General features: G+C 47.8%; 1 protein-coding gene across 1 annotated transcript; it reads right to left on the reverse strand.

Annotated features, from left to right (window-relative positions):
- Positions 1-13,557: 13,557 nt before the first annotated feature.
- LOC311015855 (uncharacterized protein) lies at positions 13,558-15,433 on the reverse strand (the record flags this gene model as incomplete). Its single annotated transcript, XM_084013295.1, has 2 exons — positions 15,275-15,433; positions 13,558-14,700 (listed from the first exon to the last, which is right to left on the reverse strand). Exon 2 carries the CDS (start codon positions 14,524-14,526, stop codon positions 13,558-13,560), a length of 969 nt encoding a protein of 322 aa, XP_083869421.1. The 5' UTR covers positions 14,527-14,700; positions 15,275-15,433.
- Positions 15,434-21,940: the final 6,507 nt, after the last annotated feature.

Genomic DNA, 21,940 nt, shown 5'->3' on the forward strand with positions numbered 1-21,940 from the left:
GTGATTTGGGTCTTGTGATTTCTTCTTCAGGTGATGTTGCTGCATTTCAAGAACTCGTCCTTCCTGAACACATGTTGGCTGTGAGTGGACGTCCGTGTGCTGAGTCAGCGGAGCAGCAACGCCAGGGTCGTTAAAACGGCATAGATGTGTTCGGGTGAAGTCGCTGTGAAAACAGCAACAACAACAACAACAACAAGGCTTCCAATCATTAGACACATTTCTGGAGGGGGTGTCACTAATGGTCGCCGCTCATTTCTGTGTGATAATGTAACTGTGGAGGCTTCATATGATTCTGTTGATATATTTGTTTTTAAGGTAATGAATCCCTGCTTGTGTAACATGTTCAGCATTAGTTTTATTAGTTTTGGCACGGTTAGAATTTGGTCTCCAGCATATGATGCTCCCTGTAACTCACCTCCATCCATCCATCCATTTTCTTCCGCTTATCCGGGACCGGGTCGCGGGGGCAGCTGCCTGAGCAGGGACGCCCAGACTTCCCTCTCCCCGGACACTTCCCCCAGCTCCTCCGGGAGGACCCCAAGGCGTTCCCAGGCCAACAGAGTGACATAGTCACTCCAGCGTGTCCTGGGTCTTCCTCGGGGTCTCCTCCTCTCCTCTCACCCTATCGCTAAGGGAGCGCCCCGCCACCCTGCGGAGGAAGCTCATCTCGGCCGCTTGTAATGGGGATGTTATTCTTTCGGTCATGACCCAAAGTTCATGACCATAGGTGAGGGTAGGAACGTAGATTGACCGGTAAATTGAGAGCTTCGCCTTTCGGCTCAGCTCTCTCTTTACCACGACGGACCGATACAACGACCGCATTACTGCAGTCGCTGCACCGATCCGCCTGTCAATCTCACGTTCCATCCTTCCCTCACTCGTGAACAAGACCCCAAGATACTTAAACTCCTCCACTTGAGGCAGGAACTCCCCCCCGACCTGGAGGGAGCAAGCCACCTTTTTCCGGTCGAGAACCATGGCCTCAGATTTGGAGGTGCTAATCCTCATCCCGGCTGCTTCACACTCGGCTGCAAACCGCCCCAGGACATGCTGGAGGTCCTGGCTCGAAGGAGCCAACAAGACCACATCGTCCCCAAAAAGCAGGGATGAAATCAGAACAGAACCGGTGACAAAGGGCAGCCCTGCCGGAGTCCAACATGCACCTGGAACAGGTCTGACTTACTGCCGGCAATGCGAACCAAGCTCCTGCTCCGGTCATACAGGGACCGAACAGCCCTTAGCAGAGGGCCCCCGACCCCGTACTCCCGAAGTACCTCCCACAGAATGCCACGAGGGACACGGTCGAATGCCTTCTCCAAGTCCACAAAACACATGTGGACTGGTTGGGCAAACTCCCATGAACCCTCGAGCACCCTGCGGAGGGTATAGAGCTGGTCCAGTGTTCCACGGCCAGGACGAAAACCGCATTGTTCCTCCTGAATCCGAGGTTCGACTATCGGCCGAATTCTCCTCTCCAGTACCCTGGAATAGACTTTCCCAGGGAGGCTGAGAAGTGTGATCCCCCGATAGTTGGAACACACCCTCCGGTCCCCCTTTTTGAAAAGAGGGACCACCACCCCGGTCTGCCAGTCCAGATGTACTGTCCCCGACTGCCACGCGATGTTGCAGAGACGTGTCAGCCACGACAGCCCCACAACATCCAGAGACTTGAGGTACTCAGGGCAGATCTCATCCACCCCCGGTGCCTTGCCACCGGGGAGCTTCTTAACTACCTCGGTGACTTCAGCCCGGGTAATGGGTGGATGAACCTCTGAGTCTCCAGCCTCAGCTTCCTCAATGGAAGACGTGTCAGTGGGATTGAGGAGATCCTCGAAGTATTCCTTCCACCGCCCGACGATATCCCCAGTCGAAGTCAGCAGCTCCCCACCTCCACCGTAAACAGTGTTGGTGGAGGGCTGCTTCCCCTTCCTAAGGCGCCGGATGGTTTGCCAGAATTTCCTCGAGGCCGACCGATAGTCCTCTTCCATGGCCTCCCCGAACTCTTCCCAGACCCGAACCTTTGCTTCAGCGACCGCCCGCGCTGCAGCACGCTTGGCCTGCCGGTACCTGTCAGCTGCCTCGGGAGTCCCCCGAGCCAACCAGGTTCGGTAGGACTCCTTCTTCAGCTTGACAGCATCCCTTACTTCCGGTGTCCACCACCGGGTTCAGGGATTGCCACCACGACAGGCACCGGAGACCTTACGGCCACAGCTTCGAACAGCCGCGTCCACAATGGAAGCAGAGAACAAGGTCCATTCGGACTCAATGTCCCCAGCCTCCCTCGGGATCTGGTCAAAGCTCTCCCGGAGGTGGGAGTTGAAGACCTCCCTGACAGAGGGTTCCACCAGACGTTCCCAGCAGACCCTCACAACACGTTTAGGTCTGCCAAGTCTGTCCAGCTTCCTCCCCTGCCAGCGGATCCAACTCACCACCAGGTGGTGTTCAGTGGACAGCTCAGCCCCTCTCTTCACCCGAGTGTCCAAGACATACGGCCGGAGGTCAGATGACACAACCACAAAGTCGATCATTGACCTCCGGCCTAGGGTGTCCTGGTGCCACGTGCACTGATGGACACCCTTATGCTTAAACATGGTGTCCGTTATGGACAAACCATGACTAGCACAGAAGTCCAATAACAGAACCCCACTCGGGTTCTGATCGGGGAGGCCGTTCCTCCCAATCACGCCCCTCCAGGTAACACTGTCATTGCCCACGTGAGCGTTGAAGTCCCCCAGTAAAACAATGGAGTCCCCGGTTGGAGCACTCTCAAGTACCCCTCCCAAGGACTCCAAGAAGGCCGGGTACTCTACACTGCCGTTTGGCCCGTAGGCCGAAACAACAGTGAGAGACCTATCCCCGACCCGAAGGCGCAGGGAAACGACCCTCTCGTTCACTGGGGAAAACTCCAACACATGGCGGCTGAGCTGGGGGGCTATAAGCAAGCCCACACCAGCTCGGCGCCTTTCACCGCGGGCAACTCCAGAGTAGAAGAGAGTCCAGCCTCTCTCAAGGAGTTGGGTTCCAGAGCCCAGACTGTGCGTGGAGGTGAGCCTGACTACCTGTAGCCGGTAGCGCTCTACCTCCCGCACTAGCTCACGCTCTTTCCCCCCCAGTGAGGTGACATTCCATGTCCCCATGGCTAGAGTCACCGTCCGGGGATTGGGTCGCCGGGGCACCCGCCCAGGACAGCCACCCAAATCACACCGCACCGGCCCCTTCTGAACCCTCCTGCGGGTGGTGGGCCTACAGGAGGGCGGGCCCACGTCGCCAATTGTTTCCCCCTGTGCCAACTCACGTGGGCACAGACCCGGCCACCAGACGCTCGCCTGCGAGCCCCAACCCCGGGCCTGGCTCCAGGGTGGGGCCCCGGTGACGCCAATCCGGGCGACGTAAACTTCCTAGTATGTTTTTTCTTCATAAGGGGTTTCGGAACCGCTCTTAGTCTGACCTGTCACCTAGGACCTGTTTGCCTTGGGAGACCCTACCAGGGGCATTAAGCCCCGGACAACATAGCTCCTAGGATCATTCAGGTGCTCAAACCCCTCCACCACGGTAAGGTGTCGGTTCAAGGAGGGGAATAAAAAAACATATTAAACTGTTTCTTCATTGTTGGAAAAAATGCTCCTGCTAAATTCACTAAGGAATTATAAACTATGATGATGCTGCAGCTGTGATTTTCCATTCATCAACGCTTTATAACGCTTGCTCTCTGATGTTGGGACTTTGAACATCATGAGGGTGTTCTAGTCCTGCTGTGAAAACATGTCCTGACATAACTTTTGTTATGATATAGAACACATTAAATAAAATTGCATTTTAAAGAGAATAAACTGTTCTTGAACTGATATTTGAGCAAAAGTTTAATTAAACTATATTTTAAAACCAGTGTGATGATCTGAAAGATGCCTCGTCATGAAAATGAAAACAGGGCTGATGTTTGTTTCATTTCCCCGAGTACAGTCCGATACTATAGTATATTGAATGTGGAGATTAGTCCCATTATTATCACTATATTGTGTTATTATTTCTAATACCTGCATCAGTTGAACTTGGTACAACTTGTGCAGGAGACCTGCTGAATGTTGTGTTTCCAAGGACTCGTCTTCGTGTCCAGAGATACACAGAACAGCTGATGAAGACAGCTGCATGATGCATGTGAACGTGTCTGGGTAGAAATGGTGACTTTGCTGCAGTGAACCTCCGTTGAATTGAATCCGGCGTCACCAACAGGCTTGGAAGAAGAGAAGCGTCCGCTGGCTGCATCTCGGCTCTGGGCAACTCCGACACTGCAGACGCAAATAAAGGTCGGAGGCGTTTTGCCACTATTTTATCGTCAGCTTCACCTCGGCCTAGACGCAGTGAGTAACGCATAATATTCTCCAAAAGGAAATTGATTAAGATCAAGATGAGAGAATGTGTGGATTCAAATCAAACGACTGAAATAATAAAAAGACCAAAGCTCTGTGTAATAAGGAAGTTACATGAGAACAGGTTCAAATCAAATAATAATACAAAGAATGTGAGTTATGGATTCTGATTTACATTTCGACAGTCACGTTAAATCAGTAACAAAATCAGCCTACTATCACCTCAAAAATGTAGCAAGACTTAGAGGGCTCATGTCAGCTCAAGACTTAGAAAAACTTGTACATGCCTTTATTACTAGTAGGCTAGACTACTGTAATGGTCTCCTTGCAGGTCTTTCGAAAAAAACTGTCAGGCAGCTACAGCTTGTTCATAACGCTGCTGCTAGAGTTCTTCTCACCAAAAAATGTGAGCACATTACACCAATTCTTAAATCCTTACATTGGCTCCCTGTATGAATTGATTTCAAAATCCTCCTGCTCACATATAAATCACTACATGGTTGTCAGGGACCAAGCAGTAAGGCAAGGAGGAAACCAGGGCTTTTCAAAAAATAAGGGTTTTTATTTACACAAAACAAAGCACAAACTTAACAACTAGGCCTATAAAAGAGGTCAACTGAATAGAATCATAAACAAACTAAACAGCAACAGAAAACCAGGTGTTAACTGAACAAAAATATGACCCCCCAAATGAAACACAGAAGAACATATATAGTGGCTTGGCCAAACCAATTAACAGAACAGGGGAAACCCAAAATGGAGGTTAACTAGAACTAATACAGCATCAACTAACAGACTCAAAATTCCCCCCCAACATGGCTGGAGATGGCCTGGCCCAACGATCAGGTGACCGCATAAGTCTTTCCTCCGCCCCTGGCCACGCCTTTTGCCTCTCCTTGATAGATCCCAGCTGCACCACGGTAACTCAAAGAGATTAACACAAAAAACAAAGTTAATACTGAAAATATATGGTATAAACTTTACAGTGTAAAATGTGTGCATGCCATTTAAACAGTGTAAAGTTAAAATAAATAAAAAGAAACTATCAAATAAATGGTGGTGTGTGATGAATGAATTGTTTGGGGTGTGGTCTACAAAAAAACGTAATTAGTGAAACTAAAGTAGGTGAGCGTGATATTACCGTGTGGCCCTGGCCATCACAATGGTCTAGGGCCGAAGTATATCACTGATATGCTCCCACTACATAAGCCTTCTAGACAGGGCTGGACTGGGACCAAAAATTGGCCCGGGCATTTTCAGCCGAGACCGGCCCACCAGGTATCGATGGAAAGACAATGAAGCCTATGAAAAAACTTTTTTGTGACAATGCTTGTACACTGTCGGGCATCGCCCCTCGGCTGTAATTGGTCCAGCCCAGAATCAATCATGACTAAGGGGCCGATCTACCAGTTTTGTGTACCAATAGCAGTGTTTCCCACAGGATTCTTCGTGGGGGGTCTTGCGATCTTCTAGGGGGGTCCGGGGGCATGTCCCCCCAGGAGAAACATTTTAATAGATTTCATTTTAATGCATCAATTTGGTGAATTTTGAGAACCAAAATATGACATCAATTACTGACCAATTTCTTACAAACTGCTGGTACTAATACAAAATGTTGACATACTAAATGGGGTTGAGGAGTTAAAGCATTCAAGAAAAGATGAAAACAAAAATGACTAAAACACAGTGCTGAGCCTTCCAGGGTTCCCCAATTAGTTTTCACCGAGGGCCAAATTATGTCCAGGTTGCCAAATCGAGGGCCAAATTGTCTGTTTTTTTCATTGGATCACTAAACATTATTTTATGTGCAAATGTTATTATTGTTGCTGCTATTATTTGAAGTATTATTATTGTAATGATTAGTACTACCAGTGGTAGTTGGTTGTAGTAGCAGATAGTAGTAGTAGCAGTCATAGCCTGTGTTGAGGGACAGATAAAAATGTAAGCTTGAAAGAAAATAAGTCCAATATCAGCGATTTATTTATTTGAATGCCCCTGGAGAATATTTTGATCAACAACAAAAAACAACAGCACTACAGCAAGTGGTGCACAAGAGGAAAAAATATTGTATAACAGTGGAGTTAATGATTTTTGTTTGCAGCGTCTTGCTTTTGTCTTGTAATTTGCAGACGGTCCCTGCGCAGTCGCCCGGCTGCCGGCTGCACATAGAGATCAATGTTCTCTGTTCAGACCGGACGGCTTATTTATGTAAAAAATCTGGGTTTTGGTCCTTGTAGCTCGTAGTCTATGATATTACGGTGGGAAAGAGGCATCATTTGTGTTTGAAAACGTTTCACTTCAGATTTATTGATCCCGAATCTGTGAATATATTTCCAACTTTACCGAACTCTTTATTTCCCACCGTTTTTTGAGTGAGTGTTTTATATACATTATGTTCATAATTACATATATTTGGTGGCATTATTTTATACTTTGTGTTTTTATACTTGTTTGACTCTTTGTTTCTTCCTTTCCTGACTAGTTATTTATATTTAATGTCACATTTCAACAACATGTGATAATAGTTGTGAAACTGTGTTTATCCTCAATATATGAATAATTCCTAACAATGACTAATATTTCAGAATGACAACCAATAATGAATCTGTTAAAATAATTTTTCCGTAAACGAATAAATTCACCCAAGGAGGAGATCGGAGACATAAGTAAAGTCGACGTCTGACTTTAATCTTGTACAAGAGGAGCAGTTACAGTGCAACAACGTGTGAGGATGCTACAGAGGAAGTGCTCAAATCACTGTTGTGACTTGAGTCTTTTAAAGGCACAGGAGATGATGCGTCATTGACAGTTAACCTTCATGCAGAACTAGACATCATGACTACCAGGCCTCTGATAACATTAAGGTCAGCCATGGGGATACTAAAGTAATAAACAGTTCAACACATAAAGCTGTAACCTGAACTAAGAAAACTGTAAGACATGAGGTTATACAAAATTCTTATAACATTCCCTCCTGTTTATGCTTATCTCAAGCATAATCATTAGTTAAATTTTGTGGAGGGTGAGAGCGAAAACCCTGTCAGGCAGCTTCTTAGCAACTTCCAGTGACCATCTTTACATTCAGGCAGGGAAATTCTCTCACCTACAGGCGACCGCCTTGTGGTCCTCCAGTCCAATCGGGAAAATACAATGATTCAATTCAAACAAGGTTATACATAAAAAAATCTAATCTCTAACAGTCTAAAGCTTAATAGGAAGGAAGAATGGAAATCAAACAAAATGTCCAACGCAGGCTGGTCAACCCATCGATCCCGTTAGTTGAACCCTGACCCTGCCTAAGAAATCTCACCCTGAGCTCGTGGAAAACAATAAAACATTACAGACTTCTTTCCATCATGTGATTAACATATATATACATAGTGGCATCTTTCTCTTGACGCTGCACTCGTAATGCTTATCAGTATCTTACATCTTCCTTTTGGGATTTTCTGTAAATACATCATTGTGCTGTGGAATTTATGTTTTTATTTTTATTTAAACTACTAATCATAGAAATCGTCCAAGTCTCTGTGCATGTCCTCAGCTTCCAGATCACCTGGAACTTTCTGCTCACCAAGGAATCGGGAAGCACACTTCACAGGGGTTATTTCATTGTCACTGTAATCTGATAGATATGATGTTGCATCACCTTTACCCTCATCATCATCCGGCACTCTGGTGTACAGTAACATCTTGTTCATGGCAACGTCAATCAGCCTCTGAACTAAGTCTCTCAGGAATGGAACACAACAACAACACAACGTAGTCATAATTATGGTCATTATATTTATGGTTATCAAAACTGATTGTATGAGTCCTGACCACCTCCCGAACATGCTCTCCATCCATGAAAAGTAAGGGTGATCGTCAATACCTGAGTTCTCTGCAAACTCCTCAGATAGCGATGTCAAACCTGCCAGCGCCCTAGTCCCACTGCTGTCAGGAGCGGTGTTATTGTGAATGAAGGTGCACACATATCTCCAAACATCTTACACACGCCTCCCTTCTTGGCCAGCATGTCCAGCGCCAGCCGTTTCTGCCATGCCAAGAGACTAGTTATTGTAAAATGTATATGTATGTTAGCTGGGACCACTTTATCCAGGACGGTAACTCCGGTCAGAGAGTAGACGCATACGCAGGGAACAGTTCAGGATGTTTATTTCTCTTACAGACGAATGACATCAATGATGGTGTCAACAGGTAGCCAAATGAATGACGGAACAGATGAACGGATGCATGCTCGAATGAATGACGTAGTAATGAATGGTTTTTTCTTCACGAACGCATTCTTTGTCGTGGCGTGTTACGTAATCGTGCGCAACGAGCTCTGGCGCAGACCCGTGCGACTCGTCTTTAGGACCCTACGGCGCGACCTGGGCTGCCCAAAGGGCCTGAATAGAAATAATGCTATAATATACATATTACGATATCACAAACTAATAGGGAATTTACAACAGCCGCCCCCTGAATAGCATGGCTATTATGTAAACAAATAAATTCCCTAAGGTGCTACAGAAGTCCCTGGATCGGCGTCGTCGTCCGGAACAGCTGGCAGCCGCACAAGGCGTGCTACTGGTCGCAGGTAAGTCTTGTCCCCCACTTGGACCTCAGCAGACCGGGTGCATCCATCGGCACTGGCATTCAGCCTGACCACCTTCCCAACAGGCCAATGAGCACGCGGCAGCTGAGGATCGACGATCATCACGACAGTGTCCTGGAGAAGATCATCGGTAGGTTGGTGCCACTTCTGGCGGACCTGAAGAGACGGTAGGTAGCTCCTGATGAATTGTGTCCAGAAGTGATCCACCATCATTTGACAATGACGCCACCGTCTCCTGGTGAGTGGGTCCGGAGCGTAGGACACTTGTGGCAAGGAGGCGTCCCGCCGCCCCATCAGCAACATGTTTGGTGTCACAGGATCCGGATCCCCAACGTCTGACGACACGTATCCTAAGGGCTTGGAATTGAGGATACCTTCTACCTCAATTAAGACTGTGAGCAGGACTTCTTCTTGGAGGGACTGAGCACCAATCACCACCTGCAGGGCTTTCTTGACGGATTGTATCTCACGCTCCCAGGCGCCACCAAAGTGGGGAGCCGCTGGTGGGTTGAACTTGAATTTGATCCGTTGCTTGGCAAGTCTCTCTTGTAGCTGTGGTTCCATTGCAGCGAACGCCTCCTTCAGCTCTCTCTCTGCCCCTCGGAAGTTTGTTCCCTGATCAGAGAGAACCTCGAAAGGGGTGCCTCTACGTGCGATGAATCTCCTCAATGCTAGGAGGAATGCGTCGGCGTCGATACTATTTAGCAGATCCAAGTGGACACATCGAGTGGTGAGACATTTGAATATGACACCCCATCGTTTCTCACTGCGCCGCCCGACCTTGATGACGTATGGTCCAAAGCAGTCCACTCCCGTCGAGAAGATCCGCAGGCGGGCAGGGGGTAGGTCCGCCATTATTGGAACCACTGGCTGCCCTCTCCATTTTCTGCATTCCGCACAAGTCCTCTGATGGTGCTTGATAGCCTGTCTCCCACGCAGGACCCAGTACTTGCGCCTGATCTCGGCGAAGACCCTATCGGGCCCTGGGTGGAGTAGTCGTGCATCCACGTCCTTGATAAGGAGTCTTGTTACCGCATGGCAGGGATCGAGAACTATGGGGTGGATGTCGGTAAGACAGGAAGTGTCCATACGACGAAAGCGTCCACCGACTCGGATTAAACCCATTGTTGGATCCATCTCCGGTGTAAGAGCACTGAGCTTACTGCTGGGCAGTACTGGTTTACCAGCCCTGAGACACTTAATCTCTCCTGGGAAGCAGTCTGCTTGGCTAGCCTTCAGCAGGAGGGCTTCGGCGTCAAGAAGGTCCGGTTGAGGTAAGGATGGGTCAGCTGCCGCCCCATCAAATAACTGCTGGGTGGCGTTGACCAGGTCTGTCCAGCTGTCGAACTGTGTGACGTCTGGTGTTTGAAGTGCCAGACTCATCTGTGTGAGGCCGCAGAAGATACTTTGCTTGAGCTCAGCAGCATCTTCTGGCTCTGTGGCGGTGGGAAGCGATGGCCAATTTTTAGGCGGACCACGGAGGAACGATGGCCCTTGAATCCACCGATTTGGCGCCGCCAGCTCAACCAAAGTCTTGCCACGGGTGAGATCGTCGGCTGGATTGTTGGCCGTGTCCACATACCGCCAGGTATACACGGACGTCAGGTCCTGAATCTCTGAGACTCTGGTTCCAACGAAGACCTTGAACCTGCAGGACTCTGATGTCAACCAGGTTAAGACGGTGGTGGAGTCAGTCCAAAGGAAGGTCTGGGTGATGCTTAAGGTGAGCTCTCGATGAACGAGGGAGGACAGCTGGGCTCCTGTCAATGCTGCACAGAGCTCTAGACGTGGCATTGACTGCTGGCGCTTCGGAGCCACCCTAGACCTTGCCATAACAAATGAGACATGGACGGTGTCGTCACTCTTCGTTGTGAGGTAAACTACCGAACCGTATGCCAGAGGCATCACAGAAGACATGCATTGTATACGCTGTGGCTTCATTGGCGATGTCCTGTGGTGCGTAGGTTCGCGGTAGGGAGATATTCGCCAGCTCGGGGAGTTCCCTCTCCCAGCTGGACCAGGCCTTGAGGATGTCAGGAGGAAGGTTTGGGTCGTCCCAGCTCCTCTTCTTCGCCCACAGTTTCTGGACGAGAACCTTGGCCCGCGTTGTGTAGGGAATGATGAATCCAAGAGGATCATATTGTCTGGCCAGCACCTTGTACACGTGGCGCATGGTGGGAATCTCGCTCTCCATCGGCTTGGGCTTGTAGCCAAGTTGATCGGTTGGACAATGCCACCGTAGGCCCAGAGCCGGCTCCTGAGGGTCGGTGCTCTTCTCAGCTAACCATAGCTCTGTGCTCTCTGATCTGGCAGTGGAAGGCAGATGGGAGACGACAGATGGGACGTTACTTGCCCACTGCCGGATCTCGAATCCTCCCGAGGCCAGACACTGCCGCATCTTGTCCACGAGGAGCTTGGCAGACTCGGGTGTTGAAAGGCTCTGGAGACAGTTGTCCACATAGAACGACTGCTCTATGGACTGCAGGATGTCTTTGTTTCCCTCTGCGTGGTCTTTGACGTGCTTCTGCAGCGCGAACGTTGCACAGCATGGGCTGCTTGTTGTACCGAATGGCAAGACCTGCCACTGGTAGATGTTAGGTTGCTCTTCTCGTCGCAGGTTCCTCCAGGCGAACCTCAGCAATGGCCGGTCCTCTGGTAAGAGCCGAACCTGGTGGAACATTGCCCGGATATCTCCACTGATGGCGACAGCATACTGCCGGAACCGCAGGAGGACCCCGATGAGCGATGGTCCAAGGGTTGGACCCGGGAGGAGTTGCTCATTAAGGGAGAGGCCGCAGTAAGTGAAGGAGCAATCAAAGACTAGGCGATCCTTGCCGTTGTGATGGACGAGGTGATGCGGAATAAACCATGACTCGTTAGACTTATCCGTCTCTTCTTTGCTGAGCTTGGTAACGCACCCTCCATCGATGAGCTTTTGGATCTCTGCTTCGTAGACTTTGGCCTTAGCTGGGTCTTTTTCCAGTCGGCGTTCTGTGCTGCGGAGCATTGGCATGACTGCTTCAGCAGCGGCTTTCAGCAGTGGCGCGTCCTTGGCCCGGAGCAGAGGTGTGGCGTACCGGAATGTGTCGGTGACCTTCACCCTCTCAGTGCGTGCTTCCAGGATGCCCACGGCCTCTTGGTCCAGACGGGACCGTACTGCTAGCTTCTCACTTCGAAACGGGAGGACGTCGAGCTGCCAGAGACGTTCAACATGTTGGTAGTAGTCATCTGGCGCTGGCTTGAGAGATGTGAAGTAGCATGAAGCAGCGTGAGACCCGAGACCATCTGGGCCCTGGAGCACCCAGCCGAGCGCGGTGTGAACAGCTGCGGGTCCACCTCTGGGGCCGACCCTGACGGGCTCGTTGGCTGTGATCAGGTGGGTGCAGTCTGCACCGATTAGCAGTAGCGGACGCACCTTACAGAAGTCATGCAGCTGGAGGCCCCTCAAGTGGTGATAGCGCTTCTGAAGTGCAGTTATGGGGTAAGATTGCTCTGACAGGGCTAGCCGTCCCGCTGTGAAGGCACCCCTAATCAGGTGCTGTTCTGAAGGCCGTGCCAGGGAGGCCACATGGAAGTTCACGACGCACCAGTGAGGCGAGCCACATCTTGGCGGATCGTCCGCAGAGCGAGAGATTCGGCTTCACCTTTGAGTTCCAGGTGACGAACGGCAGCTGGCAGTATTATTGTGCGTTCGGCCCCATCGTCAAGGATCGCGTAGGTGTGCAGCGACTTGCTCCCGGGGCTTATGATGATTGGCACCACCTTGAGGTACACCTTTCCTCCTTGCTTGGAGTTGGCTAGGGAGGCGCGATCCTCTGGCGTGATGAGGTAGACACGGGGACCTGGCTTGGTAATGGTATGGAGAACTCTGAGGTGAACCTCCTGACATTCACTGCACGCTTTCTTCAGGGTGCAGGCGTCTTGCTTATGGTTGGTGCGACCGCACTTACGACAACGCTTGCCGTCTGCTATCCACTTCTCGATCTCTTCCGGTGAGTGCCGGACGATGTCTGGACACTGTGATAGGTAGTGATCGGCACTCTTACAGAAGAGACATATCCTCTCGAACTCCTGCTGCTTGGCCTCCGACCGAAACGTGTCTGAAGGCTGACGGCTGTCAGATTTAGGCTTGTCGGAGCCATGATAAACTGAGAGGTTGCGAGGCCTGGGGACAGGAACTTGCCTATCTCTGTTGGGGGCCTGTGGCCCTTCAGTCCGATGGCGCTGTGCCATTTTTGCGGACAGTCTTTGAGCTTCAGCCTTCACCCTGAGCCAGTCGGCGAGGTCTCGAAGGTCGTACGGGTTTAGGCTGTTTGTATTGAGGTGACCTTGAGCCTGTAGATGCTCCACGAAGCCGTCCCTCGATTGCTTAGGGAGCTTACTCAGGAGCCGATCGACATGGCCGGTCGACATCACTTCCATTCCGTTGGGCCCTTCCAGCGATGTAAGCATTCCCACTAGCAGGTCGACGCTAAGGGCGAAGCTCTGGAAGGCTTTGGAATCTCCTGCTTTGAGGTCAGGAGAGTTCAGAATCGTGGCAATCTCACTTTGCGCGAGTTGATGTAGCTGTCCGTATTGCCGCTGTAAGGCCTACATGGCGGCGGTGTAGGGCTGCGCATAGTGCCTGCAGGACTGTGCTATCAACCTGGCTTCATCCAGAACCAGGTGCTCCATAAGTACACGGTACTTGTAATGTTCAGAGAGTTCCGTGTGGGGACTGAGTAGGTGGTCCAGCGCCATCTTCAGGTCAGTGAAGTCTCTCTCATTGTCGTTGACCAACTTAGGCAGTTTTGGTACTGAGACTGGCTGCCTAGGAGGCTGGAGAGCGGAGGGCATCTGTGTTGGTGTATACGGGGGCTGAAGGGCATACTGGACCGGTGGGGCTGGTATAGGCTGATACGGTGCTGGACCAGGTGCTAGAGGCACCAGCTGATAGGCTGGCTGAGTTGTTGGAGCAGGCTGGGGGTGGTACACCGGTTGTGGATGATGGCTCAGCTGGTACGGTGCTAGAAGCGCTGACTGCGTTGGGCTGACTGGCGGAGGCTGATACGCTGTCTGCGGGGGGACAGCAGGTGTGTATGGTACGGGCGCCACTGCCCATGTGGGTGGTTGACAGGTAAACTGCTGAGGCGTGACTCCTGGTTGCTGGCCCACTGGCTGGAGAGCAGATGCAGCTGGTAACTGGTGTGCGGGGTACTGCGCTGTTGCAGTCTGGGGTTGATATGTAGGCTGTGCAGGCGTAGCTTGAACATATTGATATGCAGTCTGGGGTTGATATGTAGGCTGTGCAGGCGTAGCTTGAACATATTGATATGCAGTCTGGGGTTGATATGTAGGCTGTGCAGGCGTAGCTTGAACATATTGATATGCAGGATAGGCAAGTGTCATTGGTGTAGGCTGATATTGGGCCTGTACGGCCGTTGGCATATTGGCGTACATGATCTGCACAGGCGATGGCCCAGGCTGGTTTGGATGGAAGGCAGGCTGGTACCCCGCTGCTGTTGACAGTTGTTGGCCCACTGCTTGCACCGCCTGGGAGTTAGCCTGTGTCATGACCATACTCGTCGCAGTGGGAACTGGCGGCCTAGGAACTGCTCCGAATAGCGGTGCAGAAGTTATTGTTGATGGCAGGGACTGAGTCAACGTGTAGCTCTGCTGCCTTTGGCCTAGTGTACAACCTGTTTCAGACCGCCACGCTGCGGTTGTTGTGCACAGCGATGGTGTTAGCGGCAGCTTATCTTGAGGCTGGGTAGGTGGTCCCGGCTGGGGGGATGACGGCTGCTGCTGAATGACACGGCTGTCTGGTTGGGGGTCCAACCAAGGTGAGTGGTTCGATGGGACACCTAGACCAATATATGGCGTGTGCTGTTGCGTAGGAGAACCTGGTCCGCTTGCATCGAAGCTGTATTCGGAGGGGGGTGGCGATTGGAGCCCCAAAGACACGTGCTGGTGGCTGGGCAGACTGCTAGCATCCAATGCTATTTCCCATTGACTCGCCTCATCGTCGACTGCTCCTGGCGAGAAGGGACAGGGAGGGGGCCCGAGCGCGGTGTATAGCTGGTCACCTGTAGCGGCGGACTCGGTCCGCAGGCTGAGTGACCGCAGCTGCTGTGTGCTGGCGCTCTCGATGTCGTCTTCGAAGGAGGCAGTATAAGGCATGAGGGACTGTGGTAAGCTGACCTGATAGCCCTTCATGTGTGCTGGAAGCTGTCGCGGCCTTCCTCGTCTTTGTGGTCCGCTTTCGGCTGCTGCTGTTCTCTGTGCGTCCAGGGTTACGTCGTGGGTGAAGTAATCCGGCTCGAAGGACCAATATTGTAAAATGTATATGTATGTTTGCTGGGACCACTTTATCCAGGACGGTAACTCCGGTCAGAGAGTAGACGCATACGCAGGGAACAGTTCAGGATGTTTATTTCTCTTACAGACGAATGACATCAATGATGGCGTCAACAGGTAGCCAAATGAATGACGGAACAGATGAACGGATGCATGCTCGAATGAATGACGTAGTAATGAATGTTTTTTTTTTCACGAACGCATTCTTTGTCGTGGCGTGTTATGTAATCGTGCGCAACGAGCTCTGGCGCAGACCCGTGCGACTCGTCTTTAGGACCCTACGGCGCGACCTGGGCTGCCCAAAGTGCCTGAATAGAAATAATGCTATAATATACATATTACAATATCACAAACTAATAGGGAATTTACAACACTAGTCCTATCTAATTGTGAAGACAACCCCTTGATGCTGTCTCTGACATACACTGCATGAAAAGTGGGATTTACGTCAGTTAGCGGCCCTGTAAATTGCCGTGGAAGTTCAGGTTTACGACTGCAAACGGCAATTTGCAGGAAACACCGAAAACTGACGTAAATTGCCGGGAATTGACGTGGGCCTTGCTTGGCAGTTGTCCCCCCATGACCCCCCTCCCCGTAATCCTAGGGGAGGCTTTAACATGTAAATGAAAATGCTGTGAGCTATACAAATGCAAATCAGGGTAGCAGGGGGAGTTTCACCCCAGGTGACATTTTTCTGAAAGGTGTTAACTTCATTTCATCTTCATTCAAAGATATAACTTCATTTCATCTTCATTCAAAGATACACAAAACTATTTGCTTCAACAATTACTTTTAATCAGGCTTTGCCACAAAGGTAAAATGTACATTCATGCAAACAACATCACAGTTTCCTAGAGCTCAACCACTGTGCATAGTGGCATGGCTACAGTGACCCTTTCTTTGGTCTTGCTTAAATGCACAGTGGATGTGTTAACCACACATCTCCCAGCAATGCGCTCAACAGGCAGAAATGATGCTGGGTATGACGTGTCTGTTCCCTGCAAGCTCCAAACTTCTATTGGCTTTCCATAAAAATGTCTGTCCGGATGGGGATGAAGCCAGGAAACTTGCGCAATAACATGTTTAAATGCAGTACCTTTTGACACAACATTAACAACTATAAACTGCTTTATAATGGCTGGTCGTAGTTCTGCTAGAGGGTCAAGGATGGGTTCCTCAAAACTATTAGTGTTTCCACACCACTTAGCATATACATATGCTGACCTTTCTGCTCTAGACCCATCAATTGAGTAAGTTACATTCAGATATGTTACCCGTTTGCATGTCATGGCAAAACAGTCAACGTCAGTGACACAAGGGTACATTTGATGATACATTGTCAACATTGCATGTCTGTCAGGCTCATCCAAGATTGTCTGGTGGAATGGAGACAAAGGCACCACTGTACAGTTTTCTAAGAGAAGTCTTTCTGCTGACACCAACACACTGTGCTTCACATAAAGCATATCGGCTGTGTCATTGCCAGTGGCGGCTGGTGAAAAAATGTTTTGGTGGGGCTGGTGTGCCAACAGATTTCCCTGCCTAATCTAGCATAAGCATTCAAATGAACAGTCGGAAAATGACTACAGTTCCACAATAATAATTTAATTTCACAGTTTCACAGAAAAAGTAACAACTTACAGCTATATTAGACTTTATACTATCAAATACTATACAATACAATCAAGGGATAAATTCACAACAAGGGTATGATTTCAGCTGAATCTATACAAATCAACAGTGTGTGAGTGAATGAGTGAGTGAGTGTGGGTTGAATTATTATATGGAGAGAATGAAACAAAACATTTCCTATTAAGATGTGACATATACAAAGAATTGAGAACCAAGTTCAAAAATTAAACATAAACTGATGAAATTAATACCCTCTCTAATCAAGAAAAAATGCAACATTTACTTGGAGAAAACAGCATCAGTGCCATAGAAGCAGCAACATTTGTCATTGCATGTCACAGCCTGAGAGAAACAACAAAGCAGTCTCCACAACTATATTACTATTACATATAATACTATAATATTATTACATATTGCCCATTGAATGTAAAATAAACTTAAAAGACACTCTGTTCCTCTGTGTGTCTCTCTCTCTCTTTCTCGTCCTCTGTGTCTCTGTTTCTCTCTCTCTTACTCTGTGTGTCTCTGTGGTTCTCTGTTCCTCTGTGTCTCTGTTTCTCTGTGTGTGTGTGTGTTTGTCTCTCTCTCGGTTTTATTTGTACAAGAATTTCGCTCGTCTTTCTTTTTGAGAGGCAAATTTTTCAATGACCCTACTGTTGAAATCAGGAATGTCTTTTGTCATTTTCTTCTCGATGGAGAGCATAGCCAGAGCGTTGAGCCGATCTTGTGACATAGTGTTCCTAAGGAACGTTTTTATCCTCTTTAAGGTAGAGAAGCACCTTTCAGACTCTGCTGTTGTCATTGGTGTTGTGATGATGATGTTGAGAAGACTTACAGTTTCAGTGAATGTTTCTCCAAGGTTGTTTTCCATCAAAACCTGATAGAGAGCCAGTGCACCTTTGCAACTCCGGAACTCCTCATTCTCGTAGATCAGGGACAGTTCTGTTTTAAGTCTGGCCTTGTCCAATGAGGGATAGGCTTCCACCGTGGTTTCCAGCGCTGAATCTGGGAACTTTCTGCTGTGTTGTTGGAACAAGTCTCCTTGCAAGAGAGTGGCGCTGATGAGGTGCTTGGTGAAAGAAAACCTCTCCTTGGCATGGCTCATGATGGTGTCACATACCTATGCGATAATATACAAATTTAAAAAAGGGAAAGAATTAGGTCTTCACATGTCTCACTACAATCAATGTTCTGAATAGCTAGCCTATATTGTCATCTTATGTATGCGGATGATCTGGCAATCATTTCTCCCTCTAGTGCTGGGTTTCAGGAGCTGCTCAACATATGTTCAGAATATGGGGTAGAATTTAATGTTAGTTATAATGCCAAAAAGAGCTTTGTTATGATCTGTCGAACTAAAGGTGATAAGGAACTGGTGTTCCCATTATTTCATTTGTCAGGAAATGTGTTACCTTTTTGTCATACTGCTAAGTATTTGGGACACATCATCACTGATGATTTGTGTGATGATGAGGATATGTACAGGCAACGGCGTATTTTATATACACAAGCCAATGTGCTGAAACGTAAATTTTTCTGGTGTTCTAATGATGTTAAAATTAGTCTCTTCAGAGCATACTGTACCCCCCTTTACACTGCCCCCTTGTGGGTTAAATTAAAAAAGGCAAGCATTCGCAAACTTCAGGTTGCCTATAACGATTGCCTACGAATTTTGATGGGAAAACCCAGGTGGTGCAGTGCAAGTGAGTTATTCTGTCAAGTGCGTGTAAATACTTTTCATGCTCTGTTGCGGAAATTGATGTACAAATTCATCTCTCGACTGAATGACACACAAAATATTGTATTAATGCTGTTGATCAATCCTGGACTCAGTGCTGTGAGATACCAGTCAGCCATGTGGAAACACTGGTATGACTGTCTCTTTTAAATTTGTAAATTTGTGTGTTTGTTTGTTTTTTAATGGACCTTGAGTCTAATAATAAAGTCTATCTATCTATCTATATTGTGTAATAAACCAAAATGGTTAACTGTAATTATTCATAGATATCATATGGCAATATACATTTGAGTCTGGACAACTATATCAAGTGGCGAGCATCTTCATTAGATTTTATTTGATGATGTCTCTGTTCCTCTGTGTGTGTAGGCAAGTGCTTACCTCCAGTGCCAAATGGTGCTGCGTGTCTTGTCCCAATGTTCTCCGTTTCTTTGTGGGTGGCTCCTGAACAGGTCCCCTGTACTCCTCATCCTCAACCAGATTAGGAACAGCCTCCCTGATCCAATACATAAGTTTTATGAGTCAGTTGTGAAAACTGTTTAGGGATGTAATAACCAAACCCAAGGTTGTTATAATTACTGGCAATTATAGTTCATCTAAACTTCACAGATAAATTAATTATTTGAATAAGATGACATACACTACTCACAAAAAGTTAGGGATGTTTGGCTTTTGGATTAAATTTCAGAATGCATGTAAAATGCACAATAACCTTTACAGGTGAACTTAAGTGAACCTTCTCTAAACTTTTGAATGCACATGTCCAATGTTCAATGTTTCTGTTCTTATTGAATAACATGCTGTTCTGTAACAAGGTGATTAACCAAAATCACAACACCTGTCTGATTTAGTGGTTCAGTTGTCATTGAACCTCTAAATGTTCTGGTTCAATGACAATTTGTATTCAAACAGTCCTCTTCATCTTGATGTTCAAATTTTGACATCATCACTTTAAAATTGATCAAGTTATTGAGACATTGAGATTTTTTGTTGTGGTATAGCCACCACTGTTGTTAGCTCTTGTTTGAGATAAAGAAATTACCATTACATCCTTCTACTTAAATGCCCTGCTTTCATGGTAGAATATCATGAACATAGAAGAACAATAGAAAAGAATAGCATGAACTTTTTATAAGGATATTCTTGTCTATGTGAGTAGTGTATAAGCATTTAAGGCTACACATAATTTATGCAGAGAATTAACAATTAGGCTAGGCTACATAATAATGCATTTAACATACCTGATAGCCTGCATGCGGTTAAAGAATGTCTGGGTGATTCCTGCGATGTAGACAGCATCGATGTTTCTCTTCTGGAGCTGATTATACAGCATGTCTACATGAGGCATGATCTTATGGAACAAGGCTAGGAAAAAACAGAAAGCTTCATCTTCCAGCATTCTCACATAGCCTCCAGCCTCTCTCTTCGTAGGGCCACCAAACTCTTCACTGTTCCGGATGGTCTGAAAACACTTCACCAGATCATTCTTGTGCTCATAGACTGTGTTGACTGCACGACTGTTGAAGTTCCAACGTGTTGACGATGCACTTGGAAGTCGGTGTGCCACCATCTCATCTAGCACTGCAGTTCTCTTGCTCGATTTTGAGAAAAAAGAAGCAAATCCCCCCATGTCAGCAAAAAAGTGACTGATCTGAGGGATGTGGGAGGTTGTCTGCTGCATTACCAGGTTTAACTGATGGGCATAACAGTGAATGTAGTGAGCGTTTGCATAGATGTCCTGTACCAGTCCTGTTTCATCATGTCCCCGCATTGCCAATTCAAAAGCACCACAAAATTTCACACAATTGATGATCTTAGATAAAATATTGCGGTTTTTATCTACCTCTTCATTGTGCCTTCTTACAGCAATGCGGTGCCCGTCATCTAGCTGCGTTGCTATGCTAATCTTTCCGAACACAGCTAGCTTAACGCAGTTTTCCATGTGAACTTTGGATCTCTCATGCTTCTTGATCCGTTCGGAAAGGTGCTTTAAATCAGTTAGTCCAGTCTTTGTCCAAGTCGAATCACATTTGTCGCTTCTGAAGAGGATACAGGGGAAACAGAAAAGTGCGTTGGTTGCTCCACAACCTGCCAACCACGTCTTACGGTCGAACCAGCTCCGACAAAAACTCCGTTTGTACAACTTATCTTTCTCCTTGGTTTGCTGGGAAATGTTGATTTCAGGCTTGTCGGGTCCAAGCTCCTTAACCAGAAGTTTTTCCTCCGTCGTCCGTCTCGCAAAAGGGTACATTAATAATGATTTCACCGAATTTGGTGAAAGCTGCTGCTCTTGAACTCCAGTTGTTACCTCCGCCATCATCTCTTCCTCGTCGTCGTATTTTTTTCCCTCCGGACAGAGTCTGGGAGTCGCACTACGAAAAAAACGTTTGCTGGCTCCTCACGTAGCTCTAGCAATCCTAAACGTTCACACATTTTACGTAGCAGTTGGGGCTACATTTCCAGCGCCCCACAGGCGTTAAATTTTGCGGCGTTGATAGGCCAATTATTCATCATTTTCACCTAGCAACCATAACCGGATTGGCTATTTAGCTGCAAGTCAGGGGCGCTTTGCCGAGCGCCCCATGAGAGAATGACACTGTTTAATGAGTGTCAGTTGGTGGAAATGTTGTTTAAATGATTTAAATTGCATGTAGGCACACCCACACACACACTATTAAGTAAAACTGACATTGATTAAAAAAACAAAACGCAAAAAATATCCCCTCTACAGCTGGTGGGGCGGAGCCCCAGCGCCCCCTATGGGCCAGCCGTCACTGGTCATTGCATGACAAAGTCCCAACCATTTGTCTTCCTAAAATACTGGCAAATTCAGCACCATATTCACATGTCCATGGCATATGAAGCTGTTGGCTCTGCTGAAACTGCCTCATAATCTGGACTTCAATTGCCCTATTGTTGTTATTAAACTTTCCCAGTATTCCATTAAAACGCTCAAATGAAAAACACCAAAAAGAATAAACAGGTCCGTAATCCAACATCCACTCTTTCAAATGAAGATGCAGATGCATGTTGGGGGTGCAGTGCAATGGGCCAAACAGTTCGACAAATTTTGAGATAAATGTCTGCAGGTATCCATCTGCTAGTTCCAGTCTATTGATAGATATGACTCTGGAGCAGAGTATGATACAAGCCTGCACAAAGTCAAACCACATGTCATAGTGTCTGTTGATAAGCCCCTTCAGACAAAACAGTGAGTAAATGGTTGTCCAGTTTTTCCACTGATCTGCTGTAAATCCTGTAAATCCA

The sequence above is a fragment of the Eutrigla gurnardus genome, assembly GCF_963514095.1.
Source record: "Eutrigla gurnardus genome assembly, chromosome: 7".
Classification (NCBI taxonomy): Eukaryota; Metazoa; Chordata; class Actinopteri; order Perciformes; family Triglidae; genus Eutrigla; species Eutrigla gurnardus.